This window comes from Spinacia oleracea, chromosome 6 (assembly GCF_020520425.1).
Source record: "Spinacia oleracea cultivar Varoflay chromosome 6, BTI_SOV_V1, whole genome shotgun sequence".
NCBI classification, from domain to species: Eukaryota; Viridiplantae; Streptophyta; class Magnoliopsida; order Caryophyllales; family Amaranthaceae; genus Spinacia; species Spinacia oleracea.
Genome location: NC_079492.1, coordinates 142,139,896 through 142,166,168, shown reverse-complemented (window position 1 = coordinate 142,166,168; position 26,273 = coordinate 142,139,896). Strand labels below are relative to the sequence as shown.

At 38.2% G+C, this 26,273-nt stretch overlaps 2 protein-coding genes across 2 annotated transcripts; both read right to left on the bottom strand.

Moving 5' to 3' along the window:
* Positions 1-13,618: 13,618 nt before the first annotated feature.
* On the bottom strand, positions 13,619-14,236 carry LOC130463666 (uncharacterized). Its single transcript, XM_056832868.1, has one exon. The coding sequence runs from the start codon at positions 14,234-14,236 to the stop codon at positions 13,619-13,621; it is 618 nt and encodes a 205-aa protein (XP_056688846.1).
* A 9,320-nt stretch (positions 14,237-23,556) lies between these two features.
* LOC110784374 (probable sugar phosphate/phosphate translocator At1g12500) lies at positions 23,557-25,235 on the bottom strand. Its single transcript, XM_021988826.2, has one exon. The coding sequence runs from the start codon at positions 25,012-25,014 to the stop codon at positions 23,923-23,925; it is 1,092 nt and encodes a 363-aa protein (XP_021844518.1). The 5' UTR covers positions 25,015-25,235; the 3' UTR covers positions 23,557-23,922.
* Between the last annotated feature and the right edge of the window lie 1,038 nt (positions 25,236-26,273).

Sequence of the window (26,273 nt, the reverse complement as noted above, 5' to 3'; positions counted from 1 at the left end):
CTTGTTAATTAATACTGAACCGCATTTATTAGACTTAACATAGAATGCATACTTGGACCAAGGGCATTATTTCCTTCAGTCTCCCACTTGTCCTTAGGGACAAGTGTGCATTTCCTAATTCCTTTGTCGCTCGATGCTTGCTCTTGAACATAAGGTAAGAGTTGTCATCCTTATTATGTCCAGAGGTGTTCCTCGGTTTCAGAGTTCAACTGATCAAATAAACAGATAGTCATAGCCTATGATTCATCCGAGCACGGCCATGCATTTCACAGTTTCTAGCTCTCCGAGTGGCCTTGTACAACTTTTAAGCATCTCTTCCCGATTTATGGGAGGACAATCCCAATCTTGCGATCTTGAGATTAGACTTCGTTTGATAGGTGATTACCTGAGCGTTGCCTTTATAGCCTCCTTTTACGGTGCGACGGTTGGTCAACGTCAAAGCAACCAGTTCTCAAACAAGTAATCTCAAATCACTCAGGTATTGAGGATTTAGTGTCTAATAATTTAATGAAATTTACTTATGACAGACTTTCATCTCTTACAGTAAGTTTCATAGGTCTTGTCCGATACTAGTCTTCCCAAAGTAAGTATCTATGCAAATGATTATGACATTGCCATGTCCACATAGTTCAAGAAACAGAACTACTAGTCATCTTGCATTCTAATCGTCTAACGTTTTCTATGCGTCCAGTTTTATAGAAAACTCCGATTAGGGACCATTTTCAACCTTTGACATTCAAGTTCACTTGATAGACATTTCTTAGTCACAGGACTGGTCCTGACAGTCTATCTTGAATATATCGTCAAGTTGAAGGGACTCATCATTTAATAAACCACAAATTAAATGGAAAAATGAATTCCTTTCATTTATTGTGAATGATTAACCAATAATGTTTTACAAAGATTTAAACTCTAAAACTTTAAAACATTAAACAGAGACATCAAAGCCATTCTCCAATATGCTTGATTCCCATAGCTGCAGTGTGCGAGTTGTGCTTCGCTTGCGGCAGAGGTTTAGTTAATGGATCTGATATGTTGTCATCAGTTCCAATTTTGCTTATCTCGACTTCTTTTCTTTCAACGAACTCTCGTAGAAGGTGAAATCTACGAAGTACATGCTTGACTCTCTGGTGGTGTCTAGGCTCTTTTGCCTGTGCAATAGCTCCGTTATTATCACAATACAGGGCTATTGGTCCTTTAATGGAGGGGACTACACCAAGTTCTCCTATGAACTTCCTTAGCCATATAGCTTCCTTTGCTGCTTCATGTGCAGCAATGTACTCCGCTTCAGTTGTAGAATCCGCAATGGTGCTTTGCTTAGCACTTTTCCAGCTTACTGCTCCTCCGTTGAGGCAGAAGACAAACCCAGACTGTGATCTGAAATCATCTTTGTCGGTTTGGAAACTTGCGTCCGTATAGCCTTTAACAATTAATTCATCATCTCCACCATAGACCAGGAAGTCATCTTTGTGCCTTTTCAGGTACTTCAGAATATTCTTAGCAGCAGTCCAATGCGCCTCTCCTGGGTCTGACTGGTATCTGCTCGTAGCACTGAGTGCGTACGCAACATCCGGGCGTGTACATATCATAGCATACATTATTGAACCAACCAATGATGCATATGGAATCCCATTCATTCGTCTACGCTCATCAAGTGTTTTTGGGCACTGAGTCTTGCTTAGAGTCATTCCATGAGACATGGGTAGGTAGCCTCGCTTGGAGTCCGCCATCTTGAACCTATCAAGTACCTTATTGATATAAGTGCTTTGACTAAGTCCAATCATCTTTTTAGATCTATCTCTGTAAATCTTGATGCCCAATATGTACTGTGCTTCTCCTAGATCCTTCATCGAAAAACATTTCCCAAGCCAAATCTTGACAGAGTTCAACATAGGAATGTCATTTCCGATAAGCAATATGTCGTCGACATATAATACTAGGAAAGCAATTTTGCTCCCACTGACCTTCTTGTATACACAAGATTCGTCCGCGTTCTTGATGAAACCAAAGTCACTGACTGCTTCATCAAAACGTATTCCAGCTCCTGGATGCCTGCTTCAATCCGTAGATTGACTTCTTTAGCTTGCATACCTTTTTAGCATTCTTTGGATCCTCAAAACCTTCAGGCTGTGTCATAAACACAGTTTCTGTTAAAACGCCGTTTAAGAAAGCAGTTTTGACATCCATCTGCCATATTTCGTAATCGTAATATGCAGCGATTGCTAACATTATTCGAATAGACTTTAGCATTGCAACTGGTGAAAAGGTTTCATCGTAATCCACACCGTGGACTTGCCTGTAACCTTTTGCAACCAATCTAGCTTTGAAAACTTCAAGTTTCCCATCCTTGTCCTTTTTCAGTTTGAAAACCCATTTGCTTCCAATGGCTTGGTAGCCATCTGGCAAATCGACCAAATCCCATACTTGGTTTTCAGACATGGAGTCTAATTCAGATTGCATGGCTTCTTGCCATTGCTTGGAGCTAGGGCTCGTCATAGCTTGCTTGTAAGTCGCAGGTTCATCACTTTCAAGTAATAGAACGTCATAGCTCTCGTTCGTCAAAATACCTAAGTACCTTTCCGGTTGAGATCTATATCTTTGCGATCTACGCGGGTAACATTTCTAGATTGACCATGATTCTCACCAGATTCTTCTAAAGATCTCTGAGTTTCATCCTGAATGTCATCTTGAGCATTCTCTAGAGTTTGTTGTTCGACTCGAATTTCTTCGAGGTCTACTTTTCTCCCACTTGTCATTTTGGAAATGTGATCCTTCTCCAAAAAGACACCATCTCGAGCAACAAACACCTTGTTCTCAGATGTATTGTAGAAGTAATACCCCTTTGTTTCCTTTGGATAGCCCACAAGGATACATTTGTCAGATTTTGGATGAAGTTTGTCTGAAATTAATCGTTTGACGTATACTTCACATCCCCAAATCTTAAGAAAAGACACATTTGGAGGCTTTCCAAACCATAATTCGTATGGAGTCTTTTCGACAGCTTTAGACGGAGCTCTATTTATAGTGAGTGCAGCTGTATTTAGTGCATGTCCCCAAAATTCTAATGGAAGTTCGGCCTGACCCATCATTGACCTGACCATGTCTAGCAAGGTTCTGTTCCTCCGTTCTGACACACCGTTCCATTGTGGTGTTCCAGGAGGAGTCAATTCTGATAGAATTCCACATTCTTTCAGATGGTCATCAAATTCATAGCTCAGATATTCACCGCCTCTATCAGACCGCAGTGCCTTGATCTTCTTGCCTAATTGATTCTCTACTTCACTCTGAAATTCCTTGAATTTGTCAAAGGATTCAGACTTATGCTTCATTAGGTAGACATAACCATACCTACTGAAGTCATCAGTGAAAGTGATAAAGTAGCTGAAACCACCTCTAGCATTTGTACTCATTGGTCCACATACATCTGTATGGATTAAACCCAATAGTTCATTTGCTCTTTCTCCAACTTTAGAGAAAGGTTGCTTTGTCATTTTGCCAAGTAAACATGATTCGCATTTACCATAATCCTCTAAGTCAAATGGTTCTAGAATTCCTTCCCTTTGAAGTCTTTCTAAGCGTTTCAAGTTTATATGGCCTAATCGACAATGCCACAGATAGGTGAGATCTGAATCATCCTTTTTGGCCTTTTTGGTATTTATGTTATATACTTGTTTGTCGTGATCTAATAAATAAAGTCCATTGACTAATCTAGCAGATCCATAAAACATCTCTTTAAAATAAAACGAACAACTATTGTCTTTTATTATAAAGGAAAATCCCTTAGCATCTAAGCAAGAAACTGAAATGATGTTTTTAGTAAGACTTGGAACATGGAAACATTCTTCCAGTTCCAAAACTAGCCCGGAGGGCAACGACAAATAGTAAGTTCCTACAGCTAATGCAGCAATCCGTGCCCCATTTCCCACTCGTAGGTCGACTTCACCCTTGCTTAACTTTCTACTTCTTCTTAGTCCCTGTGGATTGGAACATAAGTGTGAGCCACAACCTGTATCTAATACCCAAGAAGTTGAATTAGCAAGTATACAGTCTATAACGAAAATACCTGAAGATGGAACGACTGTTCCGTTCTTCTGATCTTCCTTTAGCTTTGGACATTCTCTTTTGTAATGGCCTATTCCATCACAATAAAGACAGCTTGATGTGGACTTGTCCTGCTTTGATTTAGCATTGCCCTTGGACTTTCCACCTTTCTTGAATGGTCTCTTTCTAGCCTTGAGTAAATCTTTGGCTTCACAGTCCAGTACTATTTCAGCCTTTCTGACAAGGTGAATAAATTCTGCAATTGTTTCTTCTCTTGGTTCACTTAGGTATTGTTGCTTGAAGCGACCAAACCCACTGTGTAGTGAATTGAGCAAGACAGAGACTGCCATCCTTTCGCTTATTGGTGTTCCTAGTAGACTTAGGCGATCAAAATATGAACACATAAGTTCCACATGGAACCTCAGTGGGACGCCTACCCTCTGTTTAGTGCGAAGGAGCTGAACATGTGTTTCTTGGACCTCCATCCTATAACACCTGTTGGGAGAACTAACCTTTAGACCAGACATTGATTCAATCAACTCATGGACGTTCAGGTCCCTGTCCTCCGTACTTCCACGACAGATATCCCTCAGATTCTTGATGAGCGTAAAAGGTTCATAGGCTATAAACCTTCTAGCCCAATCATCAGGGATATTGTTCAGCATGAGACTCATAACCTTTTTGAGATCCGCATCCCAGGCGTAAAATCTCTCAGGGGTCATGTCTCTGGCATAGTAGCTTGGCATGGGATGTGATAGTACATACTCAAGTCCATTGAGTTTGACTATTTCAACTAGCTTAGCTTCCCATTCAAGAAAATTTGTCAGGTTCATCTTGACCATAAGCTCAGAACCCATGATGATGTTTTGATTGTTGTTTGCCATATTAAAACTACAATTGAAAAGAATAAACAAATAAATAACCATTCACAGTTTCTCTTAATAAACTTAAATTCTAGCATACATGCATAATTCAATGTTTATTAAGCATTTTATTCAAGTTATGTGTTCCGGCAGGTGTGAATAAAATGATTCCAAGATCCTAAAATCATTGAAGAACTAAGCACAGTTTGTCGACTTAATCCTAGAACATCTTAGGTAAGCAAAAGCCTTTTGCTAATAGTCTAGAAACTATTCTTGGTTGATAGGTACGTCTAAGAACTTATTAGGTAAACCTATCGAATTTGCCACGACATAAAAGGACTCCTTACTTATATCGTTGAGTTTCACCAAAACTAACATGTACTCACAATTATTTGTGTACCTTGCCCCTTTAGGACCAATAAGTAACACCTCGCTGAGCGAAAACTATTACTAGATTGATGTAAAGGATATCCAAGCAAGTGTATATTTTGGCATGGCACCTTTTAACTCAATTTTTAAGTTTGGAACTTAAGGCTCTTACTATGTTGGTTAGATTTTAAGTGAACTAAAATCCTTAATCATGCAACATAATCAAGCTTTTGATCTCATGCATTTTAAGACATATTTAAAACAATAAATAACTTAAAACATGCATAAGATATTTGTGATCTAGTATGGCCCGACTTCATCTTGAAGCTTTGACTTCAAAGTCCGTCTTGAAAATCTCCGTGGGAGGCACCATTTTCTTCAAATAGGATAAGCTATAACTAATTACAACTATTTGATGGTTCGCAGACCATATTTGAATTGAAAAATAACTTTGGTACTTTAGACCAATTACATTCAAATTAATGGTACGCAGACCATATTTTCTATCCTATTTGGGCCATACTAGTCACTTCATAACCTGCAAAACAGTACATATACAATATATACCATTCACCCATTCATTATCATGAATGGCCCACATAGCTGGTTAGTAAAACACATTATGCATCACGTAAACATTTGCAGCAATTAATCAAGGGCACCAATAATCTACCAATTATTCAGTCCTTATTAATTCTAATCAAGTTGTTTTAACCTTAAGGATTTGTAGACCTAATCAAGAGTTTATGACTAAAAAGCGCTCCCACTTAAACCAATAAATTCATATGCTTTACCAATTTTAAACATAAAAATGTATTTCTAGTCTAACCGGAAACATACAAATTTAATTAAAATTTAAAGCTCATATCAATTTATAATTGAATCCAAAAATTTAATTCAATTTCAGTCGTATTTAAATTAATTCATGATTTTAATTTTAGTAAAATAATTAGAATAAATAACATTTATTATAATTATAATATTCAAAATTAAAATCCAAGAAAATAATTCAAATTATTAATTTTAAAATTAATTAAAATTACGTGAACTGAAATTTTCAAATTAAACATTCAAAACGATCTAATCGTAACGCAAACACCCTACGCGTTGCACGCCCATGGGCCGTACGCACACAGCCATTGCTGGCCATGTGCGCGCAGCCCATGCGCTCGTCGCATAGCTGCTGCTTCCCTATCGCAAGCCTCCGCACGCACTGATGCTCGCTGCGCGCGCCAGCGCTCATCGCACGCGAGCTATCGCTCGCAGTGCGTGCGCGCGACATCGCTCGCTGGGCGCGCGACATCGCTCGCTGGGCGCGCGAGCCATCGCTCGCTGGGCGGGCGACATCGCGCGCTGTGCGCGCGAGTAATGCTGGGCGCAGCGCTCGTGGCACGCGAGCTTGCGCTCGCTGCGCGCAAGGCTGCGCGCCCTTGTGCGAGGCAGCGCGCGTTGTGGCGCAGCTCGCTTGCTGCCCACACGCGACTGCCTTGGCTCGCCCTTCGCCCATGCCCATTCGTTCATTGCTTGTGGCACACGACACAAGGCAGGGCTGCTGCCTTGTGCTCGTGCACTACGCCCTTGCTCATTGCATTCGTGCCGCACGGGCGACGAGCTCCCTTGCTCGTCGTCGCATGCCCGCATTATACAACACCCCTTAAGGGTAACACGAAGCGTCCATTGCTTCGTGCGTGCAAGTTTTATGAACGAATCGCATAAAAAATTTAAAATTTATATTTAAAATTAATGACAAATTAATAAATAATATTAATTTCATAATTTTAGGGCGAAAAATCGAAAATTTATTATCCAATTGATTTCCGATTGTTATGGATTCAAGTCTAGGTCATAAAAATTTAAAATTTATCGTAAATTTACAATTTTTATGGTGGTTTTTAATCATAGGTTTCTAATTAAATTACAATTAATTATGAAAATCAAATTAATTCTAAATTATTCTAATTTTCAACAAATTAATCATAATTACAAATTAGATTGCATAATTAACAAGACTAGGCATTCAAACTTGTTAAACATATGCATTAGGTCAATCAAAAATTCAAGATTTATCAACAAGAATCGCAAATATTTAATTTAACATCTTAAATTTACGAAATTTTGCATTCGAAAAACTAAAACCTTCGAAAAGTCATAGTTAGGCTTCGAATTTGAGAATTCTGGGTTCGGCAGAAAAATATTATTTTTGTCAAAATTTTAGAATGCCTTTTACATGCGGAATTGACACAAAAATCACTCAATTCGGATGAGTAACGAAGAAACTGCCGAAAAACTGCGTACGTATAATTAAATAAACGCAATTTGCAATTAATTAACAATTACGAAAATTAATCACCCCTTTTAATTCTTGCAAATTTGTAATATTTAACCATGTTCATGCAATTTAGATTATGAAAATAATAAGGGGCTCGTGATACCACTGTTAGGTTATGATTCATATGACAGTTCATAAATCATGCGGAAAAACCATAAAGCCAGGAAACATATTATTTACACATAATCATTTAGCATAGTTTAGATGCATACTCTTTGTTGCGTGCCTTCCCTAGCTGCGCCCGAACCGAACAAGAACAAGTCTTTAGGACTCCAAGTGTCGTCCCTCCGTAGATAGTCCACAGCACGTCCGGATCCGCCTTAAGATTGACCAACTAGAATCGCCCTTAAGGTTCTAATATTTTCGGTTAGGTAGGCAAGAATATTGGCTGATTTTTCTGCTTAAAAATCTTAGTTTTGAATACTTAAAACTTGTTGTTTAAATAATGACCCCTAGGCCTTTATTTATAGAGTTATGGAAAAGGAATCGTAATCCTAGTAGGATACGAATTAATTGAAATTAGAATCCTACATGAATTCTATTTAATTAATTTATCCAATTAGGAATAGAAATTTAATCATACACTGACTCTTGTAGATTTAGGAATCACGCATGAGCACAAACTCACACACACACGGCAGCCACAAGGGCTGCCCATGCGCGTGCGAGCAGCAGCCCACGCAGCGCGGCCCACGCATCCGTGGCCTTGGCGCGCGCTGGGCCTGCCTTGCGGTAGGCCTGGGCGCTGCCTTGGCTGCGCGCGTGCTTGCTGGGCGATGCCCCGGCTTCGTGCTGGGCCTTCGTCCGGCAGGCCTCGTCCGATGCTAATTCGTACGATACGCTTCCGATTAAATTTCCAGTTCCGGAATTTATTTCCGATACGAACAATATTTAATATTTTCGATTCCGGAATTAATTTCCGTTTCGAACAAATATTTAATATTTCCGTTTCCGGAATTATTTTCTGATTCCGGTAATATTTCCGATTCTGACAATATTTCCGTTTCCGGCAATATTTCGGATTCTGACAATATTTCCGTTTCCGGCAATATTTCCGATTCTGGTAATATTTCCATTTCCAATAATATTTTCCGATACGTACCATGTTTCCGTTTCCGGCAACATCTACGACTTGGATAATATTCATATTTCCGATACGATCCATATTTCCGTTTCCGGCAATATCATCGTTTCCGGAGTATTCATTTCTTGCCTGTGACGATCTTAGCTCCCACTGAAACCAAGATCCGTCGGTTCCGAATATTCATAGATGGAGTATTTAATGTCATTAAATACTTGATCCGTTTACGTACTATTTGTGTGACCCTACGGGTTCAGTCAAGAGTAAGCTGTGGATTAATATCATTAATTCCACTTGAACTGAAGCGGCCTCTAGCTAGGCATTCAGCTCACTTGATCTCACTGAATTATTAACTTGTTAATTAATACTGAACCGCATTTATTAGACTTAACATAGAATGCATACTTGGACCAAGGGCATTATTTCCTTCAATCTCTCCATTCACCGAGCCAGGAGTTGATGCTTTTGCTCCTGGGGTTGCCGTCGCTAATGCTGTTGCCAGGAAGAAGAATAAGTATGAAGCGAAGTGCATAGACAACGGATATAGTTTTATCGCTTTTTCTTTCTCCACCTTTGGAGAACTAGGGAGTGATGCCCTCGAGTTCATGGCTAGAGTCTCACGGGTTGCTCAGAGTAACAGGGCTGCTGCTAACATTTGTTCTTTTCTTTTTCATCGTTTGTGTTTTGCTTTGAATAAGGGTGTCGGAGCCCAATTAATGGCTAGGCTCCCATCCAACTTTGTGTAATCGCTTCTTTATAATAATAATAATAATAATAATACTAATAATAATAAAAATAAAAAACAATAATAACAACCATAATAATAATAATAATAAATAATGAAATTTTAAAAATAATGTTTCTTGGGAGGTTTAAACGATTAAAAATTAAATCATTTTTTTTTTGGAAAACACACTACCACCCAAAAAAGGCAGCTTGGACCATGGTTCAACCGCCCACAATTGACGGCGACGACCATGATGCGCGGCTGAGCCATGGTCGGCGTCGCCAATTGTGGGCGGCTGAACCATAGTTTAGGCCGCCTTTTTTGGGCAGCATATGTTCTTAATGAAAAAAAAGTTTGGCCATTGGCTCTGTTCTTAACACCACCACTCCCTCTCTCTCTCTCTCTCTCTCTCCTGTGCGGCGGCTCCACCCCAACAACAGCCACCAATTACCACGCTCCGACGATGTTCCTTTTTCCACCTTCACGCCGCACCTCTCTTACGCAGAGCCGACCAGCAGCCACATCCCAACTCCAAAAAAAGGGGTGCCGCCCAGAATTGGCAGCCCCGCTATAGCTACAATTTAGGTGTTGAAAGAAATGATTTGTCGTGATTATTATCATAATTGTTGGCTACAATTTAGGGATTCTAATGTCTAAATAAAGTAACGTATACCAACCATATATACAAAATCTTTTACTAAAAATATTAACCATATTTACATAGTCTATTACTATGGTTTTTAAAAGAAAATTAATTTTGGAACAAAAATAACAGAGCAAGTGAGGGGGGAGGGGGGTTTGGGACAACCAGGCGACGTGGTGGGGGGCTGGGCCAAAGGCGGCGACAACAAGACTTGGTCAGAGCAACGACTTCTTGAAGGGGTGAAGGGGAAGGGGATTTTTGATTTTTTTTAAAAGGGTAATATCATACTTTTACCATAAATACACGGGCGTTTTTAGCGAACGAGAACGTCGAATAAAAGCCTCCTTTTTCCAATCATATGGACCTTCAATTTGAAGCACTAAAGATACATGTATCTCATAAGAGTTTATGTTACCATAATTTGTATGAACTTATATTATATGAAGAGTTTATTTTTTGTTTTTCCAGTTATACGTACTGTTAGAATAATGCCTTGTACCGGTTAAGACCTCACTGCAACGCCCTAGCACGAGGGACTTTACGGTATATGTTATTTGTACACTAGGGTTATCTGTTTTGGGCCTATTTTCTGGGCTTTTCCGCATCTATCTAGAGAATAATATATAAACTCTCTAGGTCATAACCTAGTTGTATTTTGTAATATGTACCCCTCAAGATCAATAAAACTTGTCTCCCCTCTGACTGTGAACATAGCTAACACATTGTTAGTGAACCACGTTAAATCTCTGTGTCCTTTATTTACGTTATTTAATATTTCTTTGCTTCCATTATAACACGTACTATAATAAAAATGCAAGGCCAAGTTATACATGGAGCAACATCATATCTAACTTACATCTTTTAAAATCATATCCCTCTTGAAAATTGCTTATTTATCTAAAAACAGTATGCAAAAATTAGACATTTGTGACAGAAGTTTTGAGAGAAGTAATAAAACAATGTAGTCCATTTACTCAAAATAGATAAACTGAAAGTGCAGCCGTAAATATAAACCTAAAATTTGACTATACCGGTGTACAATAAATATCGTAAGGCACATATAAAGTTAATCCAAATTAAAGTAACCCGATATATATTATGAGTAACCATGTAACCCTTTAGAAAACATTACGCATATCCTTAAAAAATTACTTCATAGTAGTAATATAAAGAGTTAGACTCTGTTTGGTAACTTATTTCAGTTAGCTTAAATGATCAGCTAGTAGAAATTTAAATTAGCTTAAATAAATACTTCCTCCATTCTTATTTATATGACACAATAGGGTTTTAGCCACTATTCACACAACCTCATTTGACTTCTTTTTGTGGTTTATACTTAAGTAAAAACATAGTTGCGTGGGGTATTGTTAGATTCGTCTCAATAAATATTTTTTAAATATCAACTTTTTATAATTTTTTCTTATCCAAAATTGAAAATATTAATGTTTGAAATCGTGCATTGGCAAACGTGACTAAATAATTGTGTCATTTAAATAAGAACAGAGGAAGTATATGTGTTTGGTATCCATTTGAAATCGTATTTCAGGAGCTGAAATGCTGAGGAAATGACTGAAATGCAGACTCTCCTAAAAGTAACGTTTGTAAATCAGGTGCTGAAATTCTATCACTACATTAGTTTCATCGGTATTTTACTTCGCTTCACAAGGCCATTAATCTGACATTTTGTTGGTATTAAAGCACTAATATATGACACCTGTGTATATTTGACTGTGATGTAGGTAGTAACTAGTAAGTGGGAGCATAATTTCTTGTATCATTGTATCAACAGTGGGCAAATATATTTGTTAGGAAATGTAATTATTTAATACGAATGATCACTAATTATAGAGTTCGGATCCTCTAGAGTTTTAATAAAACTCTACAAGGTAGAGTTTTATCTAAATCCTACATTTTAAAATCAAGGGCTTATATTGATCAGAAAAAATATGGAAATTTTTGGAAGGATAGTATATGAACCATTAATTTTTCATTCAATGGTTGATATGCTCAAACTCTACCTTGTAGAGTTATTTTAGAACTCTAGAGGATCCAAAACCCTAATTATATAATCAATACATCGTATGAGCAAGTATATAAGGAACAACTAGAAACTTAAATAAAAATATGTTAAAAGTAATGGTCTACTAAATTATAATTAAGAGTTACGAAAATAGGTAAAGTACAAAATATATTATAATAAAAAAAATTCAATACAATGCAAATAAATTGTATAATCATCGAATAATTTAAGTTAGCTAAACATTAAACAATTATCGTAATCAGGTAGCTTATTAGTTCATGTAACTTATTGGTTTCAGACATTACCGTATCAATTTATGGTAACTTATCAGTTTCAGCTTCATTTCAGCTGGTGTTGTCAAACATAGCCTTACTCCATAATAAAAACCTGTTAAAATTTATCAAAAAGTGGGTAAAAGTTACTCCGATATACAATAAATTTATCGTACATTGAATACGTGCATGCAAGGACTACCTGCGGTTTGAATAAAAAGTTGTAACCATCTTTTCAAAACGCAATTGCGTGACCTGCTTTAGCATTCGATCATGAGCATAGTGTGTTAGCTAAATAAGTAATTGGAACGACTTAACTGGATATTGCGTAAGACGAACTAAAACAATTGTCGTGCCGTGGCCGGACCACTGCTCTAAAAGACAATTCCGCGCTACCTCCGATGCAGTAGAACGCTTGCGGTTGCCCTCCAGGGTTTACACGACACCGAGAATTATGTGCACTCACAATCCCCGATTGGAGACCAGAATATTTGCCCAGAAAGAGAGGAATTTGAGAGAGAGATGTGATTGTAAGTTTCTGTATATTTTTGTGGAAATGAACGATGAATTTATAGTGAGGCTTTTGGGAAGCTGTAACATCAAAAAACGGCTAGTGGAGAAGTTACGGGAGTAATGGGGAACTGCAACAGTCATAAAACGGCTAGTGGGGAGTAATGACGTGATTAATGGAGCAGTTTCCAAAGTTAGTGGGTTGATTAAGTCTTCTGACTTAATCAAACCGCCCTTGACCAAAAAGAATAACCCGGCCCACAAAACCCACCCCACGCCCGCGAACCGCAAGGCCCACGGCCGAGCCCGGCCCGGCGCGCGCACGCGTGTGTGTTGTGACCACCCATGCCACTCACATGCTTTCTTAAACAAATGTTTCCCTCAAACCCCCAAATATAAACATTGAATATGGTTTATGTTTTTCCCATGTGGGACTTTTCATATTCCCACATTTTCCCACTCATTTTCTTTTGTTTTCTCACTAGGATTTCCAACATAGTGCAAATTATCAAAGTGGTGGTCCGGTCTCCTCTAGTAATAACTAATAAGGCACCTTAAGATTGACTACGTGCAACAATGTATAAAGAAGATTGACAACGTGCATGGTAAAATGTACCCATGCTACCTTTCTTTTTTTTTTTTTTTTCTTTTTTTTTTTTTGGTAAGCAAGTATTAGTATATATTATGCACAACAATTACAGAATAGTATCAAGTGGAACAACCCTCCACTGAAACAAGAAGACAAGCAACAAGCCAAGCAAACCTACCCTTCAACAAGGGTGCAGAACCAACTACTATCCGTAGTGCTAAGAGCTTTAGGCAACACAGAATGTAACCTATTACATGCACTACTCTTAATCATGCTACACACTTTATCAATGCAGCTAATCTGATTGTTCCACAAAGAATTATTCCTTTCTTTCCAAATATGGTAGACAGTACACCATACAAAGGTATAATACACCCCTTTTCTGAACTTTGAGATATTTCTCCTGTGAATCCATCTGATCAACTGAGGCAGGCTGCACTTAGTGAGACTAATGTGCAGAAAACTGGCAATATGAGACCAACACTGATAGCTAAAGTGACAGCCAAAGAACAGATGGTTATGGTTCTCAGTAGCAGCACCACATAGGAGGCATAAATCATCCATAGACAGCCCAAACTGTCTTAATCTGTCTTTAGTGTTCAATCTTTCTAAAACAGCTAGCCAGGTGATGAATCTATGTTTAGCCTGGCCTAAACGACACCACACAGCACTAGCCCAGTAAACTTTTACAGCAGCAGGAAGAATCAATTTGCCATATGCTTTTTTGATTGAGTATTTCTGAATAGAACATAGCTGAGCCTCAGACAAATGCACTTTCATCAAATCGTGCATGGTAAAATGTACGCATGCTACCTTATTATCTTGTAAAATGATGTACGTAAAGAATGATGCAGATAGATAAGATAGTGGAAGTGGTTTGGAATTCGAGTCTGAATCGTCTGTTCACTATAATTTGTGAACTGCTTTTTATAATTGGTCAATATTTGTATTTGGTTAATTATCCATCTTTATTTTCATAATTAAAATTACATTAAAATCGATAAATAGGATAAAGTGGTACACAGATTGTGAAATTGATAATTTTAATTCGGTTTGGAAATTTTTAAGCTTTGACAGTGAATGTGGTCGTGGAAAAAGTTAAGGTTTTGTTTTGTTCACCTTATTTCCACATTTATTGCAAGAAAGTAAGTTTAGATAAGTTCAGTTAAATTCAGATAAGATAATTTTTTTTTTAAAAAAGAAGGTTGACCAAGTACAATTTATAACTAAAAACTTTAAATAAGTTCGAATAAATTCAGGTAAATTTGGTTGCTTGAACAGGTATATATCGAGGAGCTCCAAAGCTGTATTCGGGTCGGTCCAAAGGTAGCTTTTCAAAGGCTGCCAAAGTGCCGATCCTGCCATACCACGTACTTCCTCCGTTTCGGAAAGTTCTTTACGCTTAGGAATATGTGTCCAAAATATGAAAAATTTGACCGTAAATTCTCACTATTATATACATCAAAACGTTACATGTAAAATCTTGTTAGATTGGTCTCGGTATATATTTTCAGAATATCAACTTTTTATATTTTTTCCACATGCGAAGTTGGATATATTAGTAGTTAAATATTGCATTGGAGTCCGTGCAAATAATAATTGTAAAGAACTTTTTGAAACGGAGGTAGTACATATTAGACCACTATTTCAATTGTAAACTGAATAATTGATGGTTGTTACTCTTGTAGTCTTGTTAGGGTTTGTTTTATTGGCTTTTTTGGGTTCCTTTTACTTGGGATAAAGCTGAAGCATAAACACTGATCTAAAAGAAACCGCATGAAGTGAGATCTATTAGAGTGGGCACATTCCTACACCTATTGCACCTTTTGATTATGAATTTATGACATGATCTCATCAGTTGGATCGGGATATTTATACCCTTACAATTTTATAGTGAATGTTGGAAAATATCCTACCCTTTAGTAATAACCATTTCGAGATAGACAATGACGTCAATGAGTGTTAAATTTGAGAGAATATAAAATGGGTTGGACAACTCAATAAGGAAGACGAGAATTTGGTTCACTTATATGCCTAACGGAGATCAATTTTAGTTATTTTTTCATTATTTTTTTTTTCATTTTTCTTAATAATACTTTATTTTAGTTAATTTGTCATTAAATTTTAGACAGTGACCCCACTGCATATAATTGCATGATTTTCCACTGCCAATTAAGTCATTTGGATAGGTAGGTTTAACTGTACAAGTCAATTTGAGTAGGGGGGATTTGAGACAGCAATAAATTATATTACGCCAAGTGCATGGATGGAAATTGAAAAAATCCATTAGAGTGCTTGATTTACTCGGATTTATTTGCAATAGTTTGACTTTTATCGCTAGATAGCTTTTCACAACTGCTTTAAAAATACTGGTAATAAGACTAGTGGGTAGTGAGTAGTGAGTAACTAATGATTATTGAATACTCCAACTTAGTGAGTAGTGACAAATAATAGTCAAAGTTCGCAAGAGTATGACAATCGAGAAAGTCATTGAATTTGGAGTTCGATCGAGAGAATACGAGCAGAAAAAGAGTGTGGGCTATTAATTTTTTACTGGGCTGGGCCTTCGGGATATGGACTACACTTGGCCAGCAGCTCAAGTACTTATTTTAGTTGTTTACTTATTTGAATAGTGACATAGTGTCTTTTAGATAAATGGTCAACGCTAAGATCCCAAAATCTTATGTTTGACTTGAAAATTAATTAGCTTATCCTCTACAAGGACATGTATAATTGTATATACCAATTATCTGTTGATTCAGTGGTGATTGAGGCTGAACTCGGTAGGGAGGATCCGTGTTCGATCCCCCGCAATAACAATTAGGATGGGATTGAAACCTATCCACCCAGAATTCGCCCCGAATCCGGATTACCCCTAAGAGTGAACCAGGTGCTAACACCAAAAATAATAATTATATATAGCCTATAGCCTATAGGGAGTGCTTTTATGGTGCTGATGTGCTACATGCAAAACCTACAACTATCCTACAACTTGTTAGTTGTAACTTGTAAGTAACAACTTGAGACGAATGAATCAACCAAGTTTTGATCTAGTGAATAAAATTGAGAATTTGTGTACAATTAGTCGCAGATTTGAATATTCTTTCCCCTTATTATAATTTGTATTACCCTTATTACACATTTGCACCCAAAAAAAACCTTCATATGAACGAGCAATTACAATCCGGAAAATACATAATTTAGGTGTGTAGATGCTTCTCAGTGTAACGCCACATGATCTACATTCGCAACACCACCTTAGAGCTGGGTGTGTATCCTGCCTACATACTTGTGTGAACTAGGAGGGTAAATAAACCGAATAGAGTTGGGCACTACTATGCTTTTTTTTTTTTGACGGGGCATTACTATGTTTTTGTTCAAACTCGATTAACGTAGTTGAGATTTAGTTCTACCTAATCATTTATCGATCAAACTTCAGTATTTGTTTATGACAATTTAGCTAGATCAATTCAGTAAACAAGTAGCATATCCAGAAATTATACGTAACGGGGTTACTATTTAAAAATTGATGAAACTTTAACTAAAATTATGTTTTTTAAAAAAGAAAATTGATGAATATTTAACTAAAAGTAAGTATTTTTCTTAGGACCGCTCTACTTAACTCATGCCTCCGCCACTGCTGTAAACGTGTCATGTCTAATATATACATGTTGGAAAACCTCAACACTATAATCTTGTAGGAGATAAATATAATTTTGTGCCTTTCATTGATTATGTTTAGTGCAACTATTTCACGGGCAACTTTTTCTCGTACAAAGTGTATGTCCATTTCAATATGTTTAGTGTGTTGGTGTTGAACTGGATTGCCGAAAGATAGATCGCACTAACATTGTCACAATAAACCAATGTATCTTTTTTAATAGGGAAACGGAGCTCCAATAGAAGGTTTCGGAACCAACATGATTCGGATACTACATTAGCCACTCCTCTGTATTCGGCCTCATCACTGGTTTTGGACATAGTAGGTTGCCGTTTAGAGGACCAAGAGAGTAGGTTATAACCAAGAAAAACACAGTAACCGGAGGTGGGACATCGAGTATCTTAACAACCACCCCAATCTGCATCTTATAGGAGACAAGAGAAGCAAGGGTAGACTTATACAGATGGAGTCCGAAATCAATAGTACCTTGTATATAGCGTTCAATGTGCTTGAGAGCATTCATGTAACCAACTTTCGGATCATGCATGTGGAGGCACACCTGTTGAACAACATAAAAGATGTCTGGTCTGGTGAATGTAAGATACTGGAAGGCACCTGCAAGTGCGTGGTAGTGAGTGGGATCAGCACAAGATTCCCCATCTGAGACGCCGAGCTTGGCGTGTGTGTCAACTGGAGTGTGGCTCGATTTGTTGTTAACCATGCCTTCCCGCTCAATGATGTCTGATGCATATTTTTTTCTGAGATAAAAACATACCACTAGAGGTGCGGGTAACAACAATACCCAAAATTTAGCTCAAAGGAACCAGATCTTTCACAGTGAACTCAACACAGAGTAGAGACATGATAGACTTTCTGAGAGTATCAGAGGAGGCTGTGAGAATTATATCATCAACATATAGCAGAATATAAGCAATATCAGCACCATGACAATAAATAAAAAGAGAGTGGTCGGAACGACTGTGAGAGAATCCAATGGTGTAGACATAGTCAACAAAGCGTTGGTACCATGCCCGGGGAGCTTGTTTAAGCTCATACAACGACTTTTTCAACAAGCAAACATAATCCGGATGATTCGGATCTTTGAATCTCAATGGCTGATGCATGTAGACTGTCTCATTAAGATTACCGTGAATAAACGTATTCTTGACATCCAACTGATGAATGGGCCAAGAACGGGATAATCTAATGCTCAAAACAGCCGAATAGTACCCGGTTTTACGACCGGACTAAATGTCTCGTCACAATCAACTTTAACCTGTTGGAACCTACCATCACCTACAAGACGGGCTTTGTGCCTCTCAAAAGAACCACCAAATTTCTTTTTATGACTGAAAATCCACATAAAACGAATAAGATTGACATTAGCAGAACGGGGCACCAACTCCTACGTCTTATTTTTAAGAAAGAGCATCATTATAATCATCAACCATGGAAGATTTTCAATTCGGATCATTTAAAGCACCTACAGGGTTCCCCGAAATAGGCGAAATAGAAGTAGTAGAGGTGCTTTAATTAAATGGGATTTTGGGCTTTTAAATCCCATGTTGGGCTCTAGTGGCCATACGGGTGGGCTACAGAAGAGGTGGGCCAGAAGCAATGGTACTTGCGCTGATGGGGGACAACGATGGGTGGGCTGGGCTTGGCGTGTACACTGGCGGATGGGCTGAAGGTGCAGAAGCCAGTGTTGACTAGGCAGAGGAAGTGGCACGCTAGACACACTGGGTTGGAGAGGAGTCCGTAATGGACTGGGCCAACTGATTTGTGGGCTGAATGAGGGTAGTAGGGTTGTGGGCAGCAGTGTGGGTTGGTGTTGGATTGGACGGAGACAAGAAATGCATGAGATAGAGAGAGAGTTCGTTGTCCAAAAATTCATAAGAGGTGAAATTAGGAGAATGAATTTTTGAAAAAGGAAATTGTTCCTCATTAAATATGACATGCCTTGAAATTGTGATTTTCTTGCTTGACAAGTCATAACATTTGGACCCTCTATGATTTGATGGGTACCACAAAAAGACACAACGTGTTGATCGTGCTTGTAACTTATTGATAGTGGTAGACGGAAAGAGAGGAAAGCACAAACAACCAAAAACCTGAATATGAGAGTAGGAGGGAGTCTTTTGGCAGAGGATTTGAGTGGGAGATTTATAGCTCAAGAATTCGGATGGGAGAAAATTGAGAAGATAGGTTGTCATCTGAAGTGCATGATGCCAAAAAGATGGAGGCGTAGATGCATAGGCTAGTAGCGTATGCACAATGTTGTTAATGGATTTGATTTTTCATTTTGTCTTACCGTCTTGAGGTGAGGTATGAGGGCACGAAAATCGAAAGTTTAAGCCATTGGTTTTGCAAAAGGATTGAAATGGCCCATTGTCAATTCCCGCCCATTATCACATTCTATGTTTTTAATGTACCGTTCGAATTGAGTTCGTACGAATTCCTTAACAGATTGGAAAATGGAGTAAACTTGGGACTTTGTGGAGATAGGGAAAGTCCATAAAAATTACTGTAATTATCCAAGAAAAATACATAATAACGATGCCCATGAGAACTCAAAACGGGAGATGTCCACAAGCCACTGTGAATAATATCAAATGGCATAGCAGTAATAGAATGCGAATCAAGAAAAGGAAGTTTATTGTGCTTTCCCAAAAGACAAGAATTACAAAATGAAGTGTGAGCCTTATTACAATGAATTAAATCACTATTGCGGAGATAGCTAAGGATGGCGTGGCCCGGATGCCCTAGGAGAGATTGCTATAAATCCGGAGAGGAAACTAAGAAGGTAGATGGTGGTGTGGCTCTTTTGTGGCGGTGAGTGGATAAAGTTCCCCGGTGCTCTCACATCTCATGAGTTGAGTCCCCGCCCGTAAATCCTTCACAGAAAAAACAGGGGATCAAATTTAATAGAAATATTATATCACTAGTGAATTTTCGAACGGAAATGAGATTTTTGATGGCTTATGAGCATGTAAGACATTTTTGAGATGCAAGGGGGGGGGGGGGGGGTTAGGTGGGGTGAGGAAAGTGTGACCATAACCACGAAATGGGATAATGGTATCATTACCAACAACAATACCAATATTTTTGCTCAAATTAAAATAAGACGTGAGGGTACATGTATTGGCAGTCATGTGATAGGTAGCTCCAGTATCCATATACCAATTTTCATCCGGTTAGTGAAGAGAAAGAGAATGCATTGCAGATTCGATGTCCGTAGGTGCATAACCAGAAGAAGGGGGAGCCTGCACTGCATAGGCTTGATGAGACCTTGGTGCTGGGCCTAGTACTCCTGTAGAAAGGTTGGGCCTTGGTGCTCGCATAACCTGCCCTGGCCAAACAGAAGTGGGATAGGGACAAGGAGGCAACGCCCAATGCTGTTGGTACTGCCCGGCAGGCCAGGTGGGATAAGGCCACGGTGAAGCTGCTGCCTAGGCCACATCGAGCTGGTGGTTGCTGGTCTGACCACCATCGTGACCGGGGTTGCGCCCCCGATTATGGTTGTTGTTGTTGTTGTTATTTCCCTTTCCGCGATTATTTTTATTCCTCCTGCCACGATTATTGTTATTTGAATTACGACCATTGTTATTGGAATTACCTCTGTGGTGGTGCGACGGCGGCGGTCAGGCATTATCATCATCCACGAGTAGAGTTGTCGTAGACCCAGAATCACGAGCACGCTCTTTGGCAGTTGTGTCGTGCAACTTCAGCCGTGAGCATCGTTGAGTAAAAGTAGGGAGAGTCTTCTTTTGTTGGATGTTGGTGACGAAGTAAGAATATGCCTTGGGCACACCCGCAAGTGTGTGTAATACCAAACGCTGGTCAGACACAAGGGACCCAACGTTGGCTAACTGGTCAGCAATGGATTTGAGTCGATTACAATAGGCAACAACCGACTAGAACTCAACCATTTTTGTGGTTGTAAGTTCTGTTTCAAGAAATGCGGCTCTGTAATTCTAATTGTCTTGGAAATTTTGATGAACTCTCTTCCAAGCATTTGCGGCAAGGTCATCATCAACAAGGATGGAGTTGTGAATGTCTGGGGATACAGTGGCGTAAATCCACTGGAGAACTACATTATCGAGGCGTTTTCAGAGAGGAAGATCAACAGCTTTGGCGGAAACGGAGGCGGCGAGTTCATTTTCCTCCGTAGGAGGGATGATATGATCTAGTACCGAGTGCACCATGGATTGCACTTTGAATAAAGTCACCCATTCGTGATATTGGCCGATTTCCAGGTCAAGTGTGATGGAGATAAGAGACTTGACATTAGTGACTGCAAGGGCGGAATGGAAGGCAGGTTTTTCTGTCGTTGAAGCAGTGTGCACGAAGGAGAAGAAGAAGAAGAGAGGGAGGGAGGAAGAGGGAGACTACTGAATTAGGGTTTAGGGAAGGTAAACCTAGCTGATACCATGTAGGAAATATAATTTTGTGCCTTTCATTCATTTTGTGAGTGTTTATATATACAAGCTACATTAGGGTTAGCAAGGGTACAACAGTAATTAAATAATTAATTACAAACTAATTATTAACATAAATACATTATCTATCAAATCCGACCCGTTTAATTAAATATGTCGTATTGTGTTGACCCGTTTAATTAATCAAGGTAGAAACCCTTAACAGTTAACACTAACCCCTTTTCGTGTCTCGTTCCTGTTGTGTTGTTATTTTGGGTGAGATCTTTCCAACTCTAAATTTTAGCTTTAAATAGGATCCTTAATGAATCAGTTAACTCACAACCAAACAAATCTAAACTTTAATTTACACAAATTAGTGGAGGAATAGAAGTTTAATTAGAGACAATGAGGCATGGGAAATTGGCAATCATGCAATCATGATCGCAGTAGTAGACTATTAATAGTCCCATGACGTTAACGTTAACGTCAAGTTTTTTAGTTTTAATGAATTAGTTGGGGTTGCCGACAAATTGAACCCAAACATAGGCTTTTAAGGTTTAACCTTAATAAGATATAGCCTACTGGAGTACTGTACATTACTTATTTACTTGTACTGAACTACAGCCCTACAGGACCTTCACTAGGTTTGTGAATGATATGCAGATTTCAACAGCTTTTCGTATGTTTCCATTTACACATCCAATAATCCATACAAGGATTCTAGGAGTTAATTTTTACTTTTTCACTGCTAAAGCTTTACCAAAATTACCAACTACTAGTCTCAACTTTGAACTAAGGGTCGTTAAAGATGCCTGTGGGTCGGGCGACCCAGATCGGCACAAGAACTAAGTCGTAGGCCATGGGCCGCATATTTGTGTGGAAAAAGCACAACAAGACACGTCACAACTCAATCTGACACGATAAAACATGCTAAATTTGATAAAATTAGTTTTAGGCATGACGATCTGATCCAGTCAGGCACAAGAACCCATGAGCCGGAGCCCTGTTTTGAAACTTTTGGTCTGATATAGAGTGGGCTTTGATGTTGGTTAGCGGTTAATGCGTGTAACCCAATGGTTTTAGCCTTTTAGGGTTATATTGTAGACTTGTAGTCAAGGTTAAAAGACCTTTTTTTTTTTATTAAAGCTGAGCTTATAATGGGCATATGAAGTAATTTTATTAACCTAAGATCATTACGTGGTAAAAATGATAGCCTAATACTTTCGTAAATGAAAATACTTTGCAAATAAAGTGAAAATCACATGCTTCGTTCTCTTACATTTTCCTTGCTCGTCTATTGATCCATTATCCACTATTAACCCACAATCACATACATATATTTACCCGCCAATTTTAAACTCATAAAAAAAATATTCCTTTTGACTCTACTAGAACCGTCCTGACTTCCGGCCAACAACCAACTCAGTGCACCTAGAATATCAAGGAAATAATATTGGCACATTAAGACGTTCTCTTTACTTGTTCTGGTTTGATTGATCTAATTTCTTGCCTGCTCTGATGTTAATATTTTCTGTGAGTGTTTTTTGATTTATGATCTGGTCTAATAAACAATAAGAATTAGACGAATAGAACAAGAAGCAGTGGCGCCGAAATCACTTTAATTTCCTGATTGCGTTATATGTGTATCATTATGCTCTCACTAGTCACTACCAATGGCAACTACTTGGTATAAGCTACTAAGACTCACATTGATTTTGCCATCTACCAGTTGGCCATAGGCCCCAAATGCCATTAGTCTCGTCCACCCAACTATCACTTTGTTTGGTGGGCTCATAATAACAACTTATTAAAGGAAAAAGTAAATTAACAAAGTAGGAGAATAAAGTCGATGATAAATTGATGATGTTTTAGGGGCAATAAATAATTATCAACGTAAAATATAGTCTAGGTTTTATTATGCCAAACATCCAAATTATAATTATAATTCCAAAGCAAGTTAATTTTTTCCAAAATTATGCTCATTAATCATTATGCTAAAAATAAGATTAAGGAAAAGAATTGTGCTTAAAGAATTGAAAACGAGAAAAAAGAAATAAGACATTACTCTCATTCTTCTTCTTTTTGGCTAACATTATCTTTTAACTATTGGTCTATACAATTACAAGCCAACCAAATTACAAAATTGACAAAAAAATTACAAAATTGACAAAAAAAAATAAAAAAAATTAATCGAATCTTCTTTAGCTTTCCTTTCCTTTCTTGTTCGTCACAAGTTGCTTCTCCCTTTGGAGAACAGCAAAAAATCACAATATAATATTCGAAACAATATGATTTAAGTATGGAAATAAAAAAAAAATCCTTTAAAAAAACTCCTAGTAACAAGAATATAATTTTTTTATTTTATATCTTTATTTACCAAAAAGAAAAAAATCAATGAATTAATGAGATGTAAGTTTAGATCTCCTTTTCGCTTGGGTGTAAAGCACAACACCCATGACTGTTATTCCAAAACCAACCATTCCCATCGCCGTCACCGGATTCCTAAATATCAACACCGAAACCACCGCCGCAACCGCCGCTTTCGCATTTCCAAGCACCTGCAACGTCAGCGGACTCGTATGTTTCGTCACCAAAAAGTTGGTTAAATTCACTAAGTAAGCAACCGTCGCATTCCCAACCAAAAGGAAGACAATAAACCAATCTTCTTTCGCTTTGCGTATCGTAATCCCTGCAACATTCCCTTCAATGTACAGCGAGAACGGCAGTAGAACACCGGCCGCCATGGGAGCCATATACATCAACAAGTTCATCGAGTTAAGCTTCTCCGATTCTGAGCTCAGTAAAATCCCTTGAACAACTGACTTCAACGCCCGACCCGCGGTCGACCCGACACAGAGGATGAACCCGAATAAGTGAAACAGAGGTTCACTATTCGAAGCCAGAACAATGCCGAGAACAACCGGGAGTAATGATAAGTAAACAATTGGCGCTTCTTTATTACACGTGATTACGAATGCAAAAATGGCGGTGAAAAACGGAGTGGTGGCGCCGATTGCTTGATTAAACGAGACGGGGATGTATTTAAGCGAAGAGTTACCGCAGACGACGGAGAAGCAGAAGATGATTGATAAGGAGAAGATTTTAAGGAGTTGTTTCCGAGATTGAATAACTTGCGCCGGAACAAGGCGGAGGGAGTGGACGGCGAAGGAGGAGTAGACTGAACAAGCGAGCATGTGGAGGGTGGTGAGGAAGATAGGGTAACGGTAGCCGTAAATGGTTAGGAGGTATTTGTTTAAGAGGAGGACGCCGATGTTGGAGGAGTACCATGCTAGGACTATTGTAATGGTGGCGATTGAGGTGGTGGAGGATGCAGTGAGGTGGTGGTGATGGTGGCTGTTAATGTTGTTGTTGTTTCGAGCGTCGGAAGGGGGTGTTTGAGGGATTTCGAGGAGGATTTGGTCGGGAGAGGTGTCGAATTTTGGGTTGCTGTTGCGGCGGGGAGTCCATTTTGTTGGAGGTTCAACCACCATTTGTGGTGGAGGAAGGTGAGGGTATTGAGAGAGAGTGGGGGAGGAGAGAGAAAGTGAGAGGGGGGAAGTGAGGTGGAGAGAAGTGATTGGATTGGGGGGAATTAGGATAAAAGGGTGTTGAGCGTCGGTGATGAAGGCTTGTAGATGAAGGTGTCTTTTTCGTAAAAAATAAATGTGTTTAGAAAAAATGGAATGATTAATTTAATGAAAGAAATTCATGATCTGATCTGAAACATTGAATTGTGATCTGTCTTTGTCTATAAACAGTCGTCACTCTTTTATGGGAGTAATTTAGCACGATTAGTGTAAATAAATATGTAGTGTGAATATTAATAAGTAGAAGACTTTTTAGTACGAAGTATAATCCAATTTTGGGAAGGGGAGATCTTTAAATAATTTTGGAAATTTTAGGAATTTAGGGAAATTTCCCACTGATTGATTTTTGAAATAAGTAAACGTACGAAGATATGGATATTTATGAGAACCATAATTGTTAGGATGTGTATGGTTGACTAAGTAACTTTGTTTCAGGGTCGTTAAACTACGAAGCTAGGTGTGGAGGTCTATTAACGAAAGTTAAGAGTCCTGTTCTGTTTGACTTATTTTGACTTATTTCAGATAAAATAAGTTCAGACAATATAAGTTAAACAAAAATAAGTTTTTTTTAGACATTTTCACACACAAATAAGTTTGTTCAGTTAAGTTCAGATAAGTTCAGATAATATAAGTTTAGTCAAAATAAGTCCAATAGAACGGAGCCTTATTCTCTATATTTGACAAACTAAAATTTAGTTTTGGGACACATACAATTATATTCTTATGATAGTTTTCTCCTCAAGACTGTTTCTTAACTTATCTAAAAATATAAAATAAGAAAAATTATTTACATAAGGATCAATATTTTGATGGTACTCATTTGTGAGTAACTTAAATTAAAGTAATTGTATTACCTACGGAGTATGCAATATCTGAAGTACAAGTTGGACGCAAAAATACGAAAAGAGCTAGTGAACGCAATAAGGGGTAGTCAAGAAATGATTTTGGCATATCCATTATGAGATGCGGTTTTTCATGCTCAATTCACAAGATGGTAAATAATATCGATATAAGGCTCCGTTTAGTAGAGCGTAAAACATTTCTGGAAAATAATTTTCCTATATTTTCAATTTTACATTGTTTGGTTTGCAAAGGAGTGTAAAAACATTTTCCCAATGAGTAAAATTGCTCTCCCCAATGATAGAAAGTGGAAACCCATTTTC